Source organism: Aptenodytes forsteri, unplaced genomic scaffold, assembly GCF_000699145.1.
Source record: "Aptenodytes forsteri isolate BGI_AS27 unplaced genomic scaffold, ASM69914v1 Scaffold55, whole genome shotgun sequence".
NCBI classification, from domain to species: Eukaryota; Metazoa; Chordata; class Aves; order Sphenisciformes; family Spheniscidae; genus Aptenodytes; species Aptenodytes forsteri.
In genome coordinates, this window is record NW_008796063.1 from 10408914 (window position 1) to 10422552 (window position 13639).

The window sequence follows — 13639 nt, forward strand, 5'->3', positions numbered from 1 at the left end:
CTTTGTCTCAGCAGTCCCTTGGACAAGAGCAATCTGTCCTACATCCCCCGTTATCTCCTGGCTAAGGGGTGACCCTGCCGGCATGCAGCAGCGTGCCATGCTGTGCTTGGTTCTGCAGCCTCATTGCTGCCGTGAGCGCCCGGACTCTGGCAGCCACCAGCCTTCCCGAGGGACTCGCGTGTGGCCCGGACCACCGCGCGTTCCTCTGCAGATGGGCCAGCCCGGGCAGGACAGGGCTGGACGGCTTCTCTGAAGATGCCCTCTGCTCAGTCTCCTTTGGAGACTGTCTCCACGCCTCCCGTCCCGCACAGACCCTCGTGGCACCCTGGCTGTAATTGCTGCAGTTAGCCAGAGGAGTCGGTAATTCAGCCCCAATTACGTGGAATAGTGGCAATTTGCTGTCCAGCCATTTCTGAGTGTCACGGAAAAGTTAGTGCAAAACACAACGCCAGCAAATAGGTCGTGATGGGAGAAGACTGTCTGCAAACACACGCTGAGGAAGTTTCACCCCTGTGCTTGTGTTTGACCTCCCCTTCCTTTCCCGTTCATAGGACGACGCTAATACTCATCGCATCCTGCCATGGATGGTTTGGCATAAGGCGTTATCCCCTAAACCTGTGAAGCGGGGAGGGAAAACAGCATACTGCTGCTGCACATCACCTTCCTGAGACCGGCCCCAAATCTGCTCACACAGAAGCAAAGAGCCCCCGGGTTGTTTTTCAGCACGGAGGTGCGTGGGACAGTGGGGGTGAATTCCTCCCTTGGTGCTGGCCTGTCCCCAGGCACCCGGACACACACCTGCACCTTCCCTCGGCGTCACTGCAGGGGCAGTTTCCATTGCTGCACCCCTTCAAGAGGCTTTTGCCACTTCTGCAGCTTATGCACAAAAGCCAGAGCTCCTATTGTGGGTTTGTTGGTTTTTTTTTCTCCTGCCTAAAAAGATGCTGAAATCTGTTTTTTTTCTCCTTTCTCCTGCCTAAAAAGATGCTGAAATCTCCCAAAGAAAAATTATTACCATGTGATGCCAGCACTTTCTCTCTTGGCTGGAGCACTGGATGTGGTTTTGGGTCTGTGGGATTTTAATTTTTTTTTTTTTTTTTTTTGATTTTTTTTTTTTTTTTTATTCACAAATTTTTTGGTCTTCATTTCCATCATTGTGAGAGGCACCGTGCAACCCGACAGACTGGCTGCGAGTCTTGAGGAAACTATAGCAGGACAAAAGCACAGGAACCCAGCACGAGTTGATGCAAGCAAAGAAACAAGAAAAAACCCTGCTTTTGCAAACAACCTAGCTGCTGGGTTTCATAAGGAGCCGGATTGACTTCCAGTGTTTCATTTGGACTCCAGCTAGGAAGCTGCAGCAGCCACCAAGAACTAAAAAACCTGAATGAACGGCAGCTTTCATATTATGCATCCTGCTAAGCAACAGCAAGGAAAGTAAAAGACGGGGTTCTGAGTCACAAGGTAAGTTAAACGGATCTGAGTAAGTTGGGGAAAAAAAATACTATTGCTATAGGGAACAAATTGTTCCCACCCTGCAGAAGCAGGTTGCTTGGGTGAGTCATAAAAAGAGGTGGTCTCTGCCTGCGCTGCTTCGTCTCGCTTTCTGTGCTTCGCTGCAGCAGGCGAAATAAGTGCGAGGCCAGGTTGTTGCTGAGCTGGCTTTAATTTGTTCCTACTAACACTCCTTGTTTCATTAACCACCCTTAGCACTCCAGAATGATGCTTCCCTATAGTCTGATTTTGCTCTTAGCCGTGGCTGAGCAGTGGGACGGGGACGGTGCCTGATCTGATGCAGGCTCCCCCGCCGCCGCGGGAGCCCGGGGCAGGAAAAGCGGTTTCCTGGCATCCTCCGCAGACGTGGAAACTTTCAGGGGACTCTGCTTCTCCAGCCTCGCCCGGGAACTGCAGCCGTTTGAAATGTGCTGCTCGCTCCTGAACCACGAGCAGGGGTTTGCGAGCAGCGGTGCCGTGCTGGGACAGTCCTGCTGCTGTCAGCACCCGAGTCCCAGTGCTCCCACCCGCCCAGCCGGTACAGCACCACGCAGGACCCGCGGCAGGGACACCTCTGCCTGCTTTGTTTCAGCACACAGAAAGCCGAGTTCCCGGAGCGGCTGAGTCAGCGGTGACAAGTCACGGGAAAACTGCCTTTCCGCTGGAAAGGCGAAGGAGAGTTGGGTGCCGTCCACTTCATCAGGGTGATTTGCTCTATTGGAGAAGCTGCCCTGGGAATGACTTACTGTAACTTGCCCTCTGCCTCGGCAGCTCCAGGCTGAATCACCGTCTGGGTTTGCTATGGAGACGGGACCGCTTTCAAGGAGCCGCCTAGCCCAGAGCAGGGCCATTTCCAGGACATTGCAGGCATGTTCCTGGCGTTGGAGGTGCAGGCAGGGAAGAGGAGAAGGAGAGAGGGAAGAGTTCTTTCTTTAGGAACCAGCAAACATCCTTTTGCTCGCTGTCTGCGCTGAGATAAGTGTGATAACAGCCCCTGCCGCAGACCAGGAAAGGCAGTACCATGCGAAGATGCAGGCGCCCAGGACCGTTTCCATACAGGCACAGCCGCTCCTCCCATAGCGCTTGCAGGGGGCTGTGTTAAATCCATACAGTCCACCAGGTCTAAGCGTGCGCGGGTAATAGGAAGGGATGTTTGCTTGGGATCCTCATCTCTTCCCATGCCTGATAGGTGAAATCGCAGCTGGAGAGAACACGTGGTGACTGCACGAGCCGCTGCTGCGCAGGGACACGCACTAGTGGGGGTGAAGGTGTTTCACAGCTCCTCCCGGGACACAGGAATTAGGGCAGTTCACCCACATTGGAAATAGGCACATGCTAAAAAAGCACCAGAAAATAAAAAACAAACCAGATAATTGGAAACGGAGCTACAAACTCACTGACCAAATGTTCACCCAGGCCATTACAAATACGGATGCAGCTAACATCCCTGGACCTCTCCATGGCCGGATCCTGGCTTTGCCTCTGTTCCCACCCCACTCACAACTCACAGGGCTCAAACCGACCCGGCTGTCTCTAGCAGCACTCCCAACCCCTCTTCTGCTTCGCGCCAGCGTGTTGTATAAACACCGTGGACAAGAGGGCGTTAACGTCGGTTAACATTGGCAAAGCACTACAGACAGCGGAAATTTTTAAACCACGTTGCTTTTGGGGATCCAAATATTCTTGTCTGCGAGCCCTCTAGTCACTTCATGGCTGCGGACGGGCTCCTGATGCTCAGCTCGAGTGAAGCATCTCTGCAGCATCGTGTCGGAGAGGAGCTGCCCCACGCTCGGTTCTGGCATCGCGGGCAGAGGAACTGCTGAGCTGTCGCAGCTTTGCCTTGGAAAACGCACAAGCTCCTTCACTGTTTTGGGCTTTTCTACAATAAGTTGCTCAAGAAGAAATTTTAGATCCTCCTGGGGAAGGAAATTAAAAAAAAATCCCGAACAAATAATTTCCAAGAGGAAGTCCAGTGTCCAGACAAACCCGGCCCTACCAATGCTTCGTTTCCTGCTGCTGGCGATGAAAGGTCTGGAGCAGTGAGGAGGTCGAGGCTTGAAAGAAGACAAAAGGTAAAAAAGCAGAACTGGAATATTTTCTGGAACGATGCCGAGGTTCGAGGCTGACACATCCATGTGTTTTCCATCTCTGCAGCGCAAGAAAAGTTTTAGTCTTAACTGCCCTCTTGGGTTTTCAGTCAAGATTTGTCACTAATTAAAATGGGCAGCGTCTGGCGTTGTCCTGCGCGCCGTGAATTTAAAGCGAAGATAGTCATAGATTGCTTTTCTGAATGAAGCCCTAGGAACGACAGGAAGGAAAACGTTAGCAGATATTTAAAGCATGGCTCAGGGATCCAAGAGCAATTTCTGCCTCGTGAACTCTCAATATCGCAGCGTGTGAGCTCAGCACAGTTATCAGTGTGATTTATTCTTTGAGCATCCCTGCAAGGTAAGGACGTACTTGCACTGTACCCAGTGAAAACACGGGCTGGGCTAGATTAATGTAGATCTATACCTTTGACATGACCTGTACATCCCACAGGGGCTGCTTGCAGTGCCAACGGACCAGACGAGGTTTGGCCAAGATTAGAGTTCAGGTTGCAAACTCCACGTTGCTAACCACAGGGAAAACCTTTTGGTCCATCCTCCAGGCTGACTTGCTTTGCATTCTTGCTTTATTTTCTCTGTGTGCAGAGCAAGCAAGCTATTTTTGCAGCTATTACGGGGATTTCTTATCATTTCTATTGCCCAGATGTGTTACTTTACATCAAAGTGTTAAAATTCTTCAGGTGCACAGAATCATTAAAAAGCTTTGCATGAGCAAATGTGCCTCATACATAAGCTGTCTACCTTGAGCTACAAAATTAAACTCAATCATGAACCAAAAAAATCAATCAAGGTGCTCTCTCCAGCTGTAATAGTGTCAAGAAAATATATTTAAATAAGAAGTTGCACACAAGAAGAAAGAATCACATCATTTAACTCCCTGAACTGGAACTAATGGTTTCTGCCCTTCCCTAGCAAAGGTTTGTGGCATCTCTAAACCCCTGCATGGGAAGAATTTGGCTTTTTTTGCTGGCAGACACTGGGAAGGCCAGTGGAAAACCAGCACTTTTGATGCAGGTTGTCCATAGCAGGTAAAAAAGGTGTAAATAAAAAGCTTGATGGATTATGTTTTAAGTCAGGGTACTTCCAAGGTCAGTAAAGAGCAAAAATACGTTATTTAATCATCTGTTTTGCCTTGGATTGAGCGTGGTAGACAACAGTGTCCCTGGTTTGGGCATAGCACCCTCACCAGCACCGTGCCTGGGCTCTGCTGGTGCAGCACCCATTAAAGGGTTCATATTGCCAGCTCTGGTTAGAAAGACAGACACACCCTTTCAAACGGGCCTGAACAACGGGAGTGTTTGAGTTCAATGCAAGGAGATTGGCATTTTCGCTTGCTTTTTCTTCTTGTTTTGGGCCAGGCAGAAATACCCGCACAAACAATCCCTTTTGGTAATATTTTAATATTGTCTTCCTACTCAGAAATTCAGAGGGGAAAAAAAGGGACAGAAAAAGTGAATAGTCTCTTTAAATCTTAGCTAAAGGGTGGTTTCAGTCAAAGAAACCTTTCATTACATTTAAACGGCTCTCCAACAATAACATATTCTAATGTTATAACGGACACAAACAACCGCCAGCCATCCTCATCACCAAAATTCACTGAAATTAACTGCCTTTTCATCAGGTTCAGATGTCTCATTTCACCATTCACAAATTTTAATTTTGTTTGCCAAAATATTGCCCAGAAGATAGATCTGCCCATTTAGCACATGCAGAATTTCTTCCTTAGCATCAGATTAAATTCACACTTGGTTGTTGGGTTTCATCCTGGTTCCACTTGCAGAGGCCGGGGGCTGTGCTGTGTTTCATGGCTTTGGAGTGGGGAGGTTTGAAAGCCTTACGGGAAGAACAAGTCATTTATTTCAAAATTACCTATCGCAACAGAACAGGTCTTGCGCCCAGCCTCGTGGTCAGCTTTCTGCTTTGCGAGCATTTTGCAAGAAGTGTCAGAAGCATCAAAACAGTTTACGTTTTTCTACACATCACCGCAAGCTTTTCAACTGAAATGTTTCAAACTCATCAATTGTCAGTCAACTGTTTCAAAATGAACCCAAGCTAAAAGCAGAGCCAAAGAAGCTGAACTGAAAAAAATGGTTTTGAGAGGGGGAGGGCTGAGACAATCTTCTTGTCCTCAGGTGAAACTTTTATGGACTTCAAAGTTTCCAAAGATGTGAGACCAGTTTTCCTCCCAGCCGTTAGGATGTCTGGGCATCTGTCATCATCTCTGGGTTCTTCTACCCAATAGGAAAAACACGATTTCTGAATCGAACCAGGTTACGATTTGCAGGTTCCCCGTACAGAAGACAAAGACAGTAATTTATACTTCGTTTTAATCTGTTGCTTTCAGGATGCTCCTGTCCATCTCTAGAGTGGTGTCGTGAAGGATGACCAAGGAGGAATGTACTCAGTTTTGCAGCCTCAGGGCATTCGGTGCGGTACTAATGCATCATTTCAGGCACTAACGAGCGTGTCGGATCGCGGTGGGAAGGAGGATGGATGTCCCTCCCATGCGGGGATCTGAATGATGTGTGGGAGAGGCAGCCTCCCAGCCTGTGCTCTGGTGAGTCATGGCCGTAGCAGAGCAAAGCCAAGTCTGTTGTTTGCTGCCTTCTCAAGAAGATAAACCTGCGCAGCTGAAGTCAAATCCATCATCGTCACATTTGACAAAATAAGGTCACAAAAATTATCTTTAAGGGAAAAAACAAATGGCTAAAAACAACCTCTCGCTTTACCTCACAGGCCTTAAATTCTGAGCTTCATCCTTTTTGTATCTTTTTTTTTTTTTAGGTGTCAGATTTGACTTCCCCCCCACCACGAGAGTTATATTTGCTTCTCCTCTGAAGTTTGGCACAAATCATTCTTTTCTCCAGATTGACACGATCTTATTATAAGGAAATCCTTACCAGGTTTGTTTCCTTTCCTGTTGCACATTTGATTTCTCTGGTTTGGGGTTTTTCCTTCACCCGATCTCCGGTTTTGTGCCTGCTATCTTCCAAACATAACCCCATACTGCTGAATTCGTTGTCCTTTTCTTGCAGTCCTCTCGGACTCCTTTCTCTCCGCCTCTTTCCTATTTTACTTCTCCTGTCCTTTCTTGTCTGTTATGAGCAGATTGCAGATCTGAAATTCTGTTTATTCACATACATCATTAAGGTTTCACCTAACCACGGATATTGCAACCAAATACGTGTTTCTGCCACTTTAGTGAACTAACTTCACTAACTTTTTGAAGGAAAATGTGGTGCGGAGGTGTCAGCTCTAGGATGTCCTGAATTGGCTGGATTGTTGCATCGTTTGCTTCATTTTTTCTCCAAATGCAATTTCTAGCCAATAACTTGAGTAATTGTTCTTCATGAATCATGCAAGTGGCCACGATTTCTTCAATGGGTGCTTGGATTACAGTAATGTAAGATGTGCACAACCTGAACACTGATTTTTCACCCAGACTCTTTTTTTTTCCTTAAGTTACTTCTAAAAATAAGAAAGCCATTCATCCTAGGGAGAATAATGGCCTATAAAAATGTAAAGTAATTTCTTCATATTTATGAATCCTTTCCTTTCCGCCCATTATAATACCCCTATTAATGGTGCTCTTTCTCCTTCATGAAGGTATTATAGGCAATTATGTCCTCCAGTTTTAATGTTCTGATAATGTATCAAATGCCTTATGCTTTATCCCCAGGTTATTGACTACCCACGCTCCTGAGAAGGGCTAAATAACTTTTAGTCCCAAAGAGGACATATTGGCCCTGATTGCCTGGGACTCTGAATGAACATGGGGTCTTCTTTAGGCCGTTATGTATATGCACAAACTTCAGTCAGTGCAGAGGAGACCCCAGAAACATTACGCGGACCCCAAATGCTCTCTACAGTGCAAACTTTCTGTTCTGGTCACGTACAGGCTGGTTGTTTATGACCTGCTGTCCATTTAGACTTGCATTTCTGTTCCTGTTTGGCAGCACAAAGATGGCTTAAGAAGTGAATGAAAATTAAAAAGGACTTAATGAAAATGAAATTCAGGCCCTGAACACTGATCTAAAAGGAGTATTAATCCCTCCTCAGACTTGTACCTAGAATGAGATACAATTATGAATAGAAAGATCGTTTCAAGTTATGACAGATTTGATGAAAGAACTTCCACTGCTGTCAGAAGGAAAGTTATTATGTTGCTGCTAATAAGTATTCATCGGGTTTCCAGGGAGCTGGATTGCACCAGGTAATAAAAGGTGTGAATGACAGTTCTTTTGGGGCAGGTAAGAACTAGAAGAAAAGCATCTCCCAAGAGCGCTGGTACAATCCAAGTACCTTGCCCTGGACTGGCACTTTTTTTCCCCCCCCCATTTTTTCTCAACTGGTCCATTTTGCCCCCAGTGAAGTCTTTGTAGAGCTCCAAAGCAAGATTCCCTCCTTCACGCTGCAGATGGGACCTGAGTGCTCATTGAGCTATTTCTGAAAGCCAGGACATCTACCTTCCCCCACGACTCCAGGAATTAAAGCTGGTAGAAGAGAGGCTGTAAAAACCGTTCCCAGCCTGAGGTCAACAAGAGTCCATCCAGCTAATTGGACTTTGGATAAGGTCCGAAAAGGCATCGGTCCAAAATCTGTCTTGTATGAAACACCGCTGCAATCAGTAGAATGACACTAATGATACACGGTATGAGGAGGCAGTTGCCTGTCCCTGGCTCCAATCCCTCCCTAGGAAGGAGGCTGATGGGGAGCTGGAGAAAACTCACCTCCTTTGCACCACCTGAAACATTTTCCCTCTGTTCATTTCAGCCAGTAATCAGGGCCTTTGGAGCTTGCCAGTAGCAATGAAAATGCCATAGACTATCTCAAAAACTAGTGTTAGTGCAGAGCAAATCCCAGTCCAGTCTGTCCGTTGCAGCTATTTGGCTTTCCGTTCTGCACATGGGAAAATAGAAATGGAAAGCGCACACAGAAATTCTGCTGGGAACAGCACATGGGTATGGTCAAAGCCACAAACTGCTTGGCTAGGTCACCTTGGAAAGAGGTTACCAGCAAGAGGCTAAGAGACACTATCTAAAGAGCCAAATGCTTTTGATTTCTTTTAGTTTCACTTCCCTTCAGGTTTTTCCTCAAAAAACAAAATCAGGTTTAGGGTCTATATTTAAATAAAGTTTCACTTTCTGCATCTGATTGTGAATTTTTCAGAATGGCAATGCAAGAAACCGTAACCAACAGAGCAACACTTGGAATCTTTTACCCAGCATCTTTTGCAAGGGCTGTTCCAACAGCAGCCAGGCAGCGAGTGTGCCTTGAGCAGAGCTTGCTATGACAACTTTAAGCATCTCAGCCTTCGCTTCCCATCTCAGCGGGTTTTGTGGGTTTTTTTTCCCCTTTCGTTTACCTGGTGTCTCCTGTCAGATATTTCAACTGTAGGTAATGAGAGACAGGGATTGCCTTTTCCGTTGCTTGTAAACAGTACGCAATGGGGTACCCTTCCTACCTGGAGTCTCCTGGTGCCACTAGAAGATAAGCTAATAATTAATCAGAAGAAATGCACCTTGCAGTAACATTAACAGATGGCCCATCAGAAGCTCTGATTTGAATCGCCATGTTAATGATTTCTGTTCCTTTGCTCAGTCCAGCTGGCTCTGCTGAAGATGAGCGCTGTGTTTCTCCTGCTCTTGGTGTCCACTGCGAACGTCAGTGCCGTGCTGGAAAAGGGTCTGCCGAGACGGGAGCCGCGGCGCCTCTCGTGCGTGCGATGCTGCGGGCCTTCAGAGCAGCCCGTCTCCATCATCTCCTCACGATACACAAGGATGAGCAGCGACCCTGCCTATTCAGTACCCAAAGTCCAGCCCACTATAGATATCACCATCCTCAAAGGTGGGTAAAGCCGACTACTGTGATAACATCCTTTTTCTTACTTGCTCACCCTCATTTTGCAAGCTGTGCTCCTCCCTACACTAAGAAACTCATCCACTTTATTTACCCAGAAGGTCAAGGGGTGACATGGCACAGGCTGTAAATGTGTGCAAGCGGGAAGAGTTGGCAAAAGGCTATAATCCACCAAAAACCAGAATCACTGGAAGCTCAAGTTAGGTCACACTGAAAACCAGATGCAAATGTTGTCACAGAATTACTAAATGGTAGAGTTAGAACCTGGGAAAGACACTCACTTTTTCCCATTGCACATTTTTTTGTCTCAGTAAGGCAGGCAAACACAAATTAGGCATGTAATATGGGAGATGTGCCAGGGAGTCCTGTGAGCAGGGATATGCAGACCAGACAAACCCAACCACCTCTCCCAGGCCCAAATTAGACCTCAGCAAAATCAGTAACTTTTCTTGCCCAAACTTCTGCACAGAGGGGCTGGGTTCATGAATACTGGACTCGTGTAGCCAGTCTGGTCAAGCCATGGAGTTCCACTACTGGGCATTGAACGTTGGCACCACAAGCTCAGTGGAGCCAAGCTTTCACCTGGCATTTTTATCCTTCTGAGAATTAAGAGGGTGCTTGTGTCTGACCAATGCTTCCAGATATCTGTGCTGGGAAAGTGTTTTAGCACAGCTGCTTTGCTGGTTGTCTCCAGCAGGACATGTCTGCAGCTTGGGCTTCGCATGCTTGTGTTTGACAAAGCTTTCCTTTATGCTCGCAGGTGAGAAGGGTGAAATGGGAGAGAAAGGGTACCCTGGAGCAGTTGGGAAGGAAGGAGAAAGAGGGCTACGTGGCCTCAATGGGCGGAAGGGACAGAAAGGCCAGCCTGGCCCACAAGGCCATTCCTGCAAGCAGCTCTACGCTGCTTTCTCAGTGGGTCGGAGAAAACCCCTTCATAGCTCAGACTACTTCCAGCACGTCACTTTTGACACCGAGTTCGTGAACCTCTACAAGCACTTCAACATGTTCTCGGGGAAGTTCTTCTGCTATGTGGCAGGAGTCTACTACTTCAGCCTCAACGTTCACACCTGGAACTTCAAGGAGACCTACCTGCACTTGATGAAGAACGAGAAAGAGGTGGCCATCCTCTACGCCCAGCCCAGCGATCGGAGCATCATGCAGAGCCAGAGCCTGATGCTGGACCTGCAGGAAGGAGAGGAGGTCTGGGTGAGGATGTTCAAGCGGGAGCGAGAAAATGCCATTTATAGCGAGGAGTCTGATGTTTACATCATCTTTAATGGCCATTTAATCAAGCCAGCCGTAGAGTAGCCATTCATCAGCTTTAGGCTCAAAGCTTTGGTAGATACATTAGTGTCTCCCCTCTTAGAAATGCATATGTCTAGTTCCACTTGGAAGGATTACAGGCCTGCTGACAGGGTTGTATGTCCATGCCAAGGACACCTGTGTGGATGGAGGTGACTGCGCTTCAAGGTGATGCAAGCTACACAAGTACTGAGAAGGCTTCAGCCCTTATGTGCCCTGGAGAAGCAGCACACAGAAGTCCCCAGTTCTGCAGCCCTGTATAGATCCCCAGTAATATCCCTGAAGAGTTTGCCAAGTTGGTAGCAAAAATTTAACCTCTTTGCTCTGCTTTAGAGAAGACATTTTAATTCTATCTAAGGGTCATCTTCAGATACCAGTTATCTGGGTGCTAGTTAAGGAATGTCATTACTCCTGCAACACTTGGGTATCTTTGCAGTGTGCACTATTGCTAGTAAGAGCCCACGCTCGCCAGCACCTACACCGGGTCTGCTCCACTCAGGTGGACAAGAACACACCAGAGTTAAGAACAATATTTTGCACAGTACACTTACACTAAATTATGTTTTTGTTCTATTTCATGTAATATTACCTTCTGAGAGCATAATGCTAGAATTAGATCAGTTACAGCATATCGATCTGGCAAAGCTTTTTCAGAGGCACATAGTTTTAAGTACAGCTGTAGCCACATGCTACAACTTTGCTAGACTTCTGTACTGCTAGCAATTCTTCTCACAAGAACATCCAGCACGGCTGGGAACATGTATTTCTCATTAAGGAAAAAGGTGGGCCCTGCCTTAGGATCCAATTTCGGAGTGCTCATTGCCAAGCTGGAATTTGAGGCCATGCTCATGTCTGAAAACTACCATCTTGTAGCACCCTCATTTCTAGAAAGTGGAGAAGAAACTGGAAAGAAAAAAGGTGCTTTACTGCAAGCAGTGATATTTTAGGGGATTTGTTTTCTTTTTTCCTAAAAAATTTATTGATATAACAGTGGAAAGGTACATGCAGCAGCAAGAAACATTGTTTTCCCCAGTTCCTCCTTGCCCATTCCCCCAGTCTCTTGTTTGCATCCCGAGTCATTTGTATGAAGGATACATGAAAAATTCTTGCTAGGCGAACTGCTTCACTGCTGTACCTCGCCTATCCACAGCTGAAATAAAGATATTGCTTTGAGTACACTTGCTTGGAGTGCCCTGGTTTTGTTTATCTTCTCTCCATACACTTTTTCACAGTTCAGGGCTAAAAGCACTACACTGAACATCCAGACCCACGTAATCATCTCAGCTGGCAATTTTAGTTACTTTAACACCAGAGGACTCCCGAAACTAGACTGACACCAACTCCTGGCCAGTAAACAGCCATCATCAAGGATCAGGATGGGGAGACAGAAGTTGATGACCCCTTGCTGTAAAATAAATACCAAATTTTGAGATCCCACAGTCTTCATGAAGATAGGAACTTTTAAGTAGCCTATCAAGTAAATGCATGATGACAACAGGTCTGCAAGCCTTGAAACATCACATCTGCTCCTGCTTCCATCACAGCCTGCAACCCTGAAAAGTGGGAAACTTGCATAGCTTTAAAAAACACTCCCAAGGGCATTTTATGCAGATCCTCCACTGACCTGCTGTCAGCTATCCCAGCTGCTTAGGTCAGGCCATTGCACAGCATTTCCTTCCCACCCCTCTTCTAAAAAAGCTTCCTAATCAGCTGTTGCCATTAGGATGATGGTAAAAGCCCTAATGGCCACACTGCTTATTTGCAGCACACCACTTAGTACTGAGAGCACTAACAGGGAGATGCCAGCCCTGAGCAAACACACACAAGCAGAAACCTTTCCGCTGCACTGGACTCACTGAAGGCATTTGCAGACTGTTTTTCCCAGCCATGTACCACATTTGAGAGCTCAAAATCTTTTTTCCCCTCCTTTGTCCCTACTTTTGAATCGTTCCCCACCCAGACCTAGATTTTGCAGCTGCAGAAAGTCATACTCCAGATGCAGGGTACCACTGGCAGAGGACCTCATGAGGTGCCTGTGGTGGAGCAGGGATTATTCACCAAGGCTGATGCGGTCGCAGGGCTGTCTAACATTCCCCACATACCAAGCAGTTGCACCACAGCTTCGGCTCACCCCCATCTGCAGTTCGCTGCACTGGCTATAATTAAAAAGAAAAAAAATGATCCAGCCCTCTTAAAATGTCATGCCCAGCTGGAGTTATTGACAGTGCTTAATCCAGCACCAGAAAAAACACACCCAGAACACGTTTGTGTTCAACCCGCACTGATTTTGGAAAAGTTACTTTCTACCAGGAAGCAAGCAAACCCCATCCACCTGTATCACTATCTACGCGCATCTCCGTAACACCTAGACACACAGTTGGAGGTGGTCTGATTATTGAAGCAATAGGACACATTCAACATGCTCATGACTGGTATGCCAGTGGCATAAGCAGGTAAATCATTAAAGCCACATTGGTTTCAGGTGCAGAATAACCTTTCAAATAATAAAAGACATTATTGGGTTGCATACATTATTCAAATTAGTCATTTATTGCATAAAAGAACTAGAAGTCTCAACCCGCCGAGTTCTTTCGGGAAAAAAATTAAAATATCTACAAAGCTTAATGTACGAAGACATTCCTACTGCCACCTTCTGAATGCATCCAGTTTCTTCCAACTTCAAGGGCTGGGACAAGCATCCCTGTTTAGAGAAGTTTAATAAGCCAAATCCAAGGCACAAATATTTGAGATCTGCTCATCAACATACAGGCAGCCTGCCGGGGTGTCTCTTATAGGAACAGAATTTAAATCCCTTTTTTTCCAGCAATACGTGGTTTGGAAACTAAACTTTGAAAAACACTTTTAAAGTTCTCTTT

The 13639-nt window shown here is 46.6% G+C and overlaps 1 protein-coding gene across 1 annotated transcript; it reads left to right on the forward strand.

The window, feature by feature from the left end:
* The first annotated feature begins 1162 nt into the window (after nt 1-1162).
* On the forward strand, nt 1163-10769 carry C1QTNF8 (C1q and tumor necrosis factor related protein 8). The gene is made up of 3 exons (XM_009286471.1): nt 1163-1464; nt 9209-9449; nt 10222-10769. The coding sequence occupies exons 2-3, from the start codon at nt 9224-9226 to the stop codon at nt 10767-10769; spliced, it is 774 nt and encodes a 257-aa protein (XP_009284746.1). The 5' UTR covers nt 1163-1464; nt 9209-9223.
* The last annotated feature ends 2870 nt before the right edge of the window (nt 10770-13639 follow it).

Coding starts and splice junctions, on each gene's coding strand:
- C1QTNF8 (XM_009286471.1), top strand. CDS start 9,224: ATGAGCGCTGTGTTTCTCCTGCTCTTGGTGTCCACTGCGAACGTCAGT. Junction 9,450..10,221: donor AGATATCACCATCCTCAAAG/GTGGGTAAAGCC, acceptor TTATGCTCGCAG/GTGAGAAGGGTGAAATGGGA.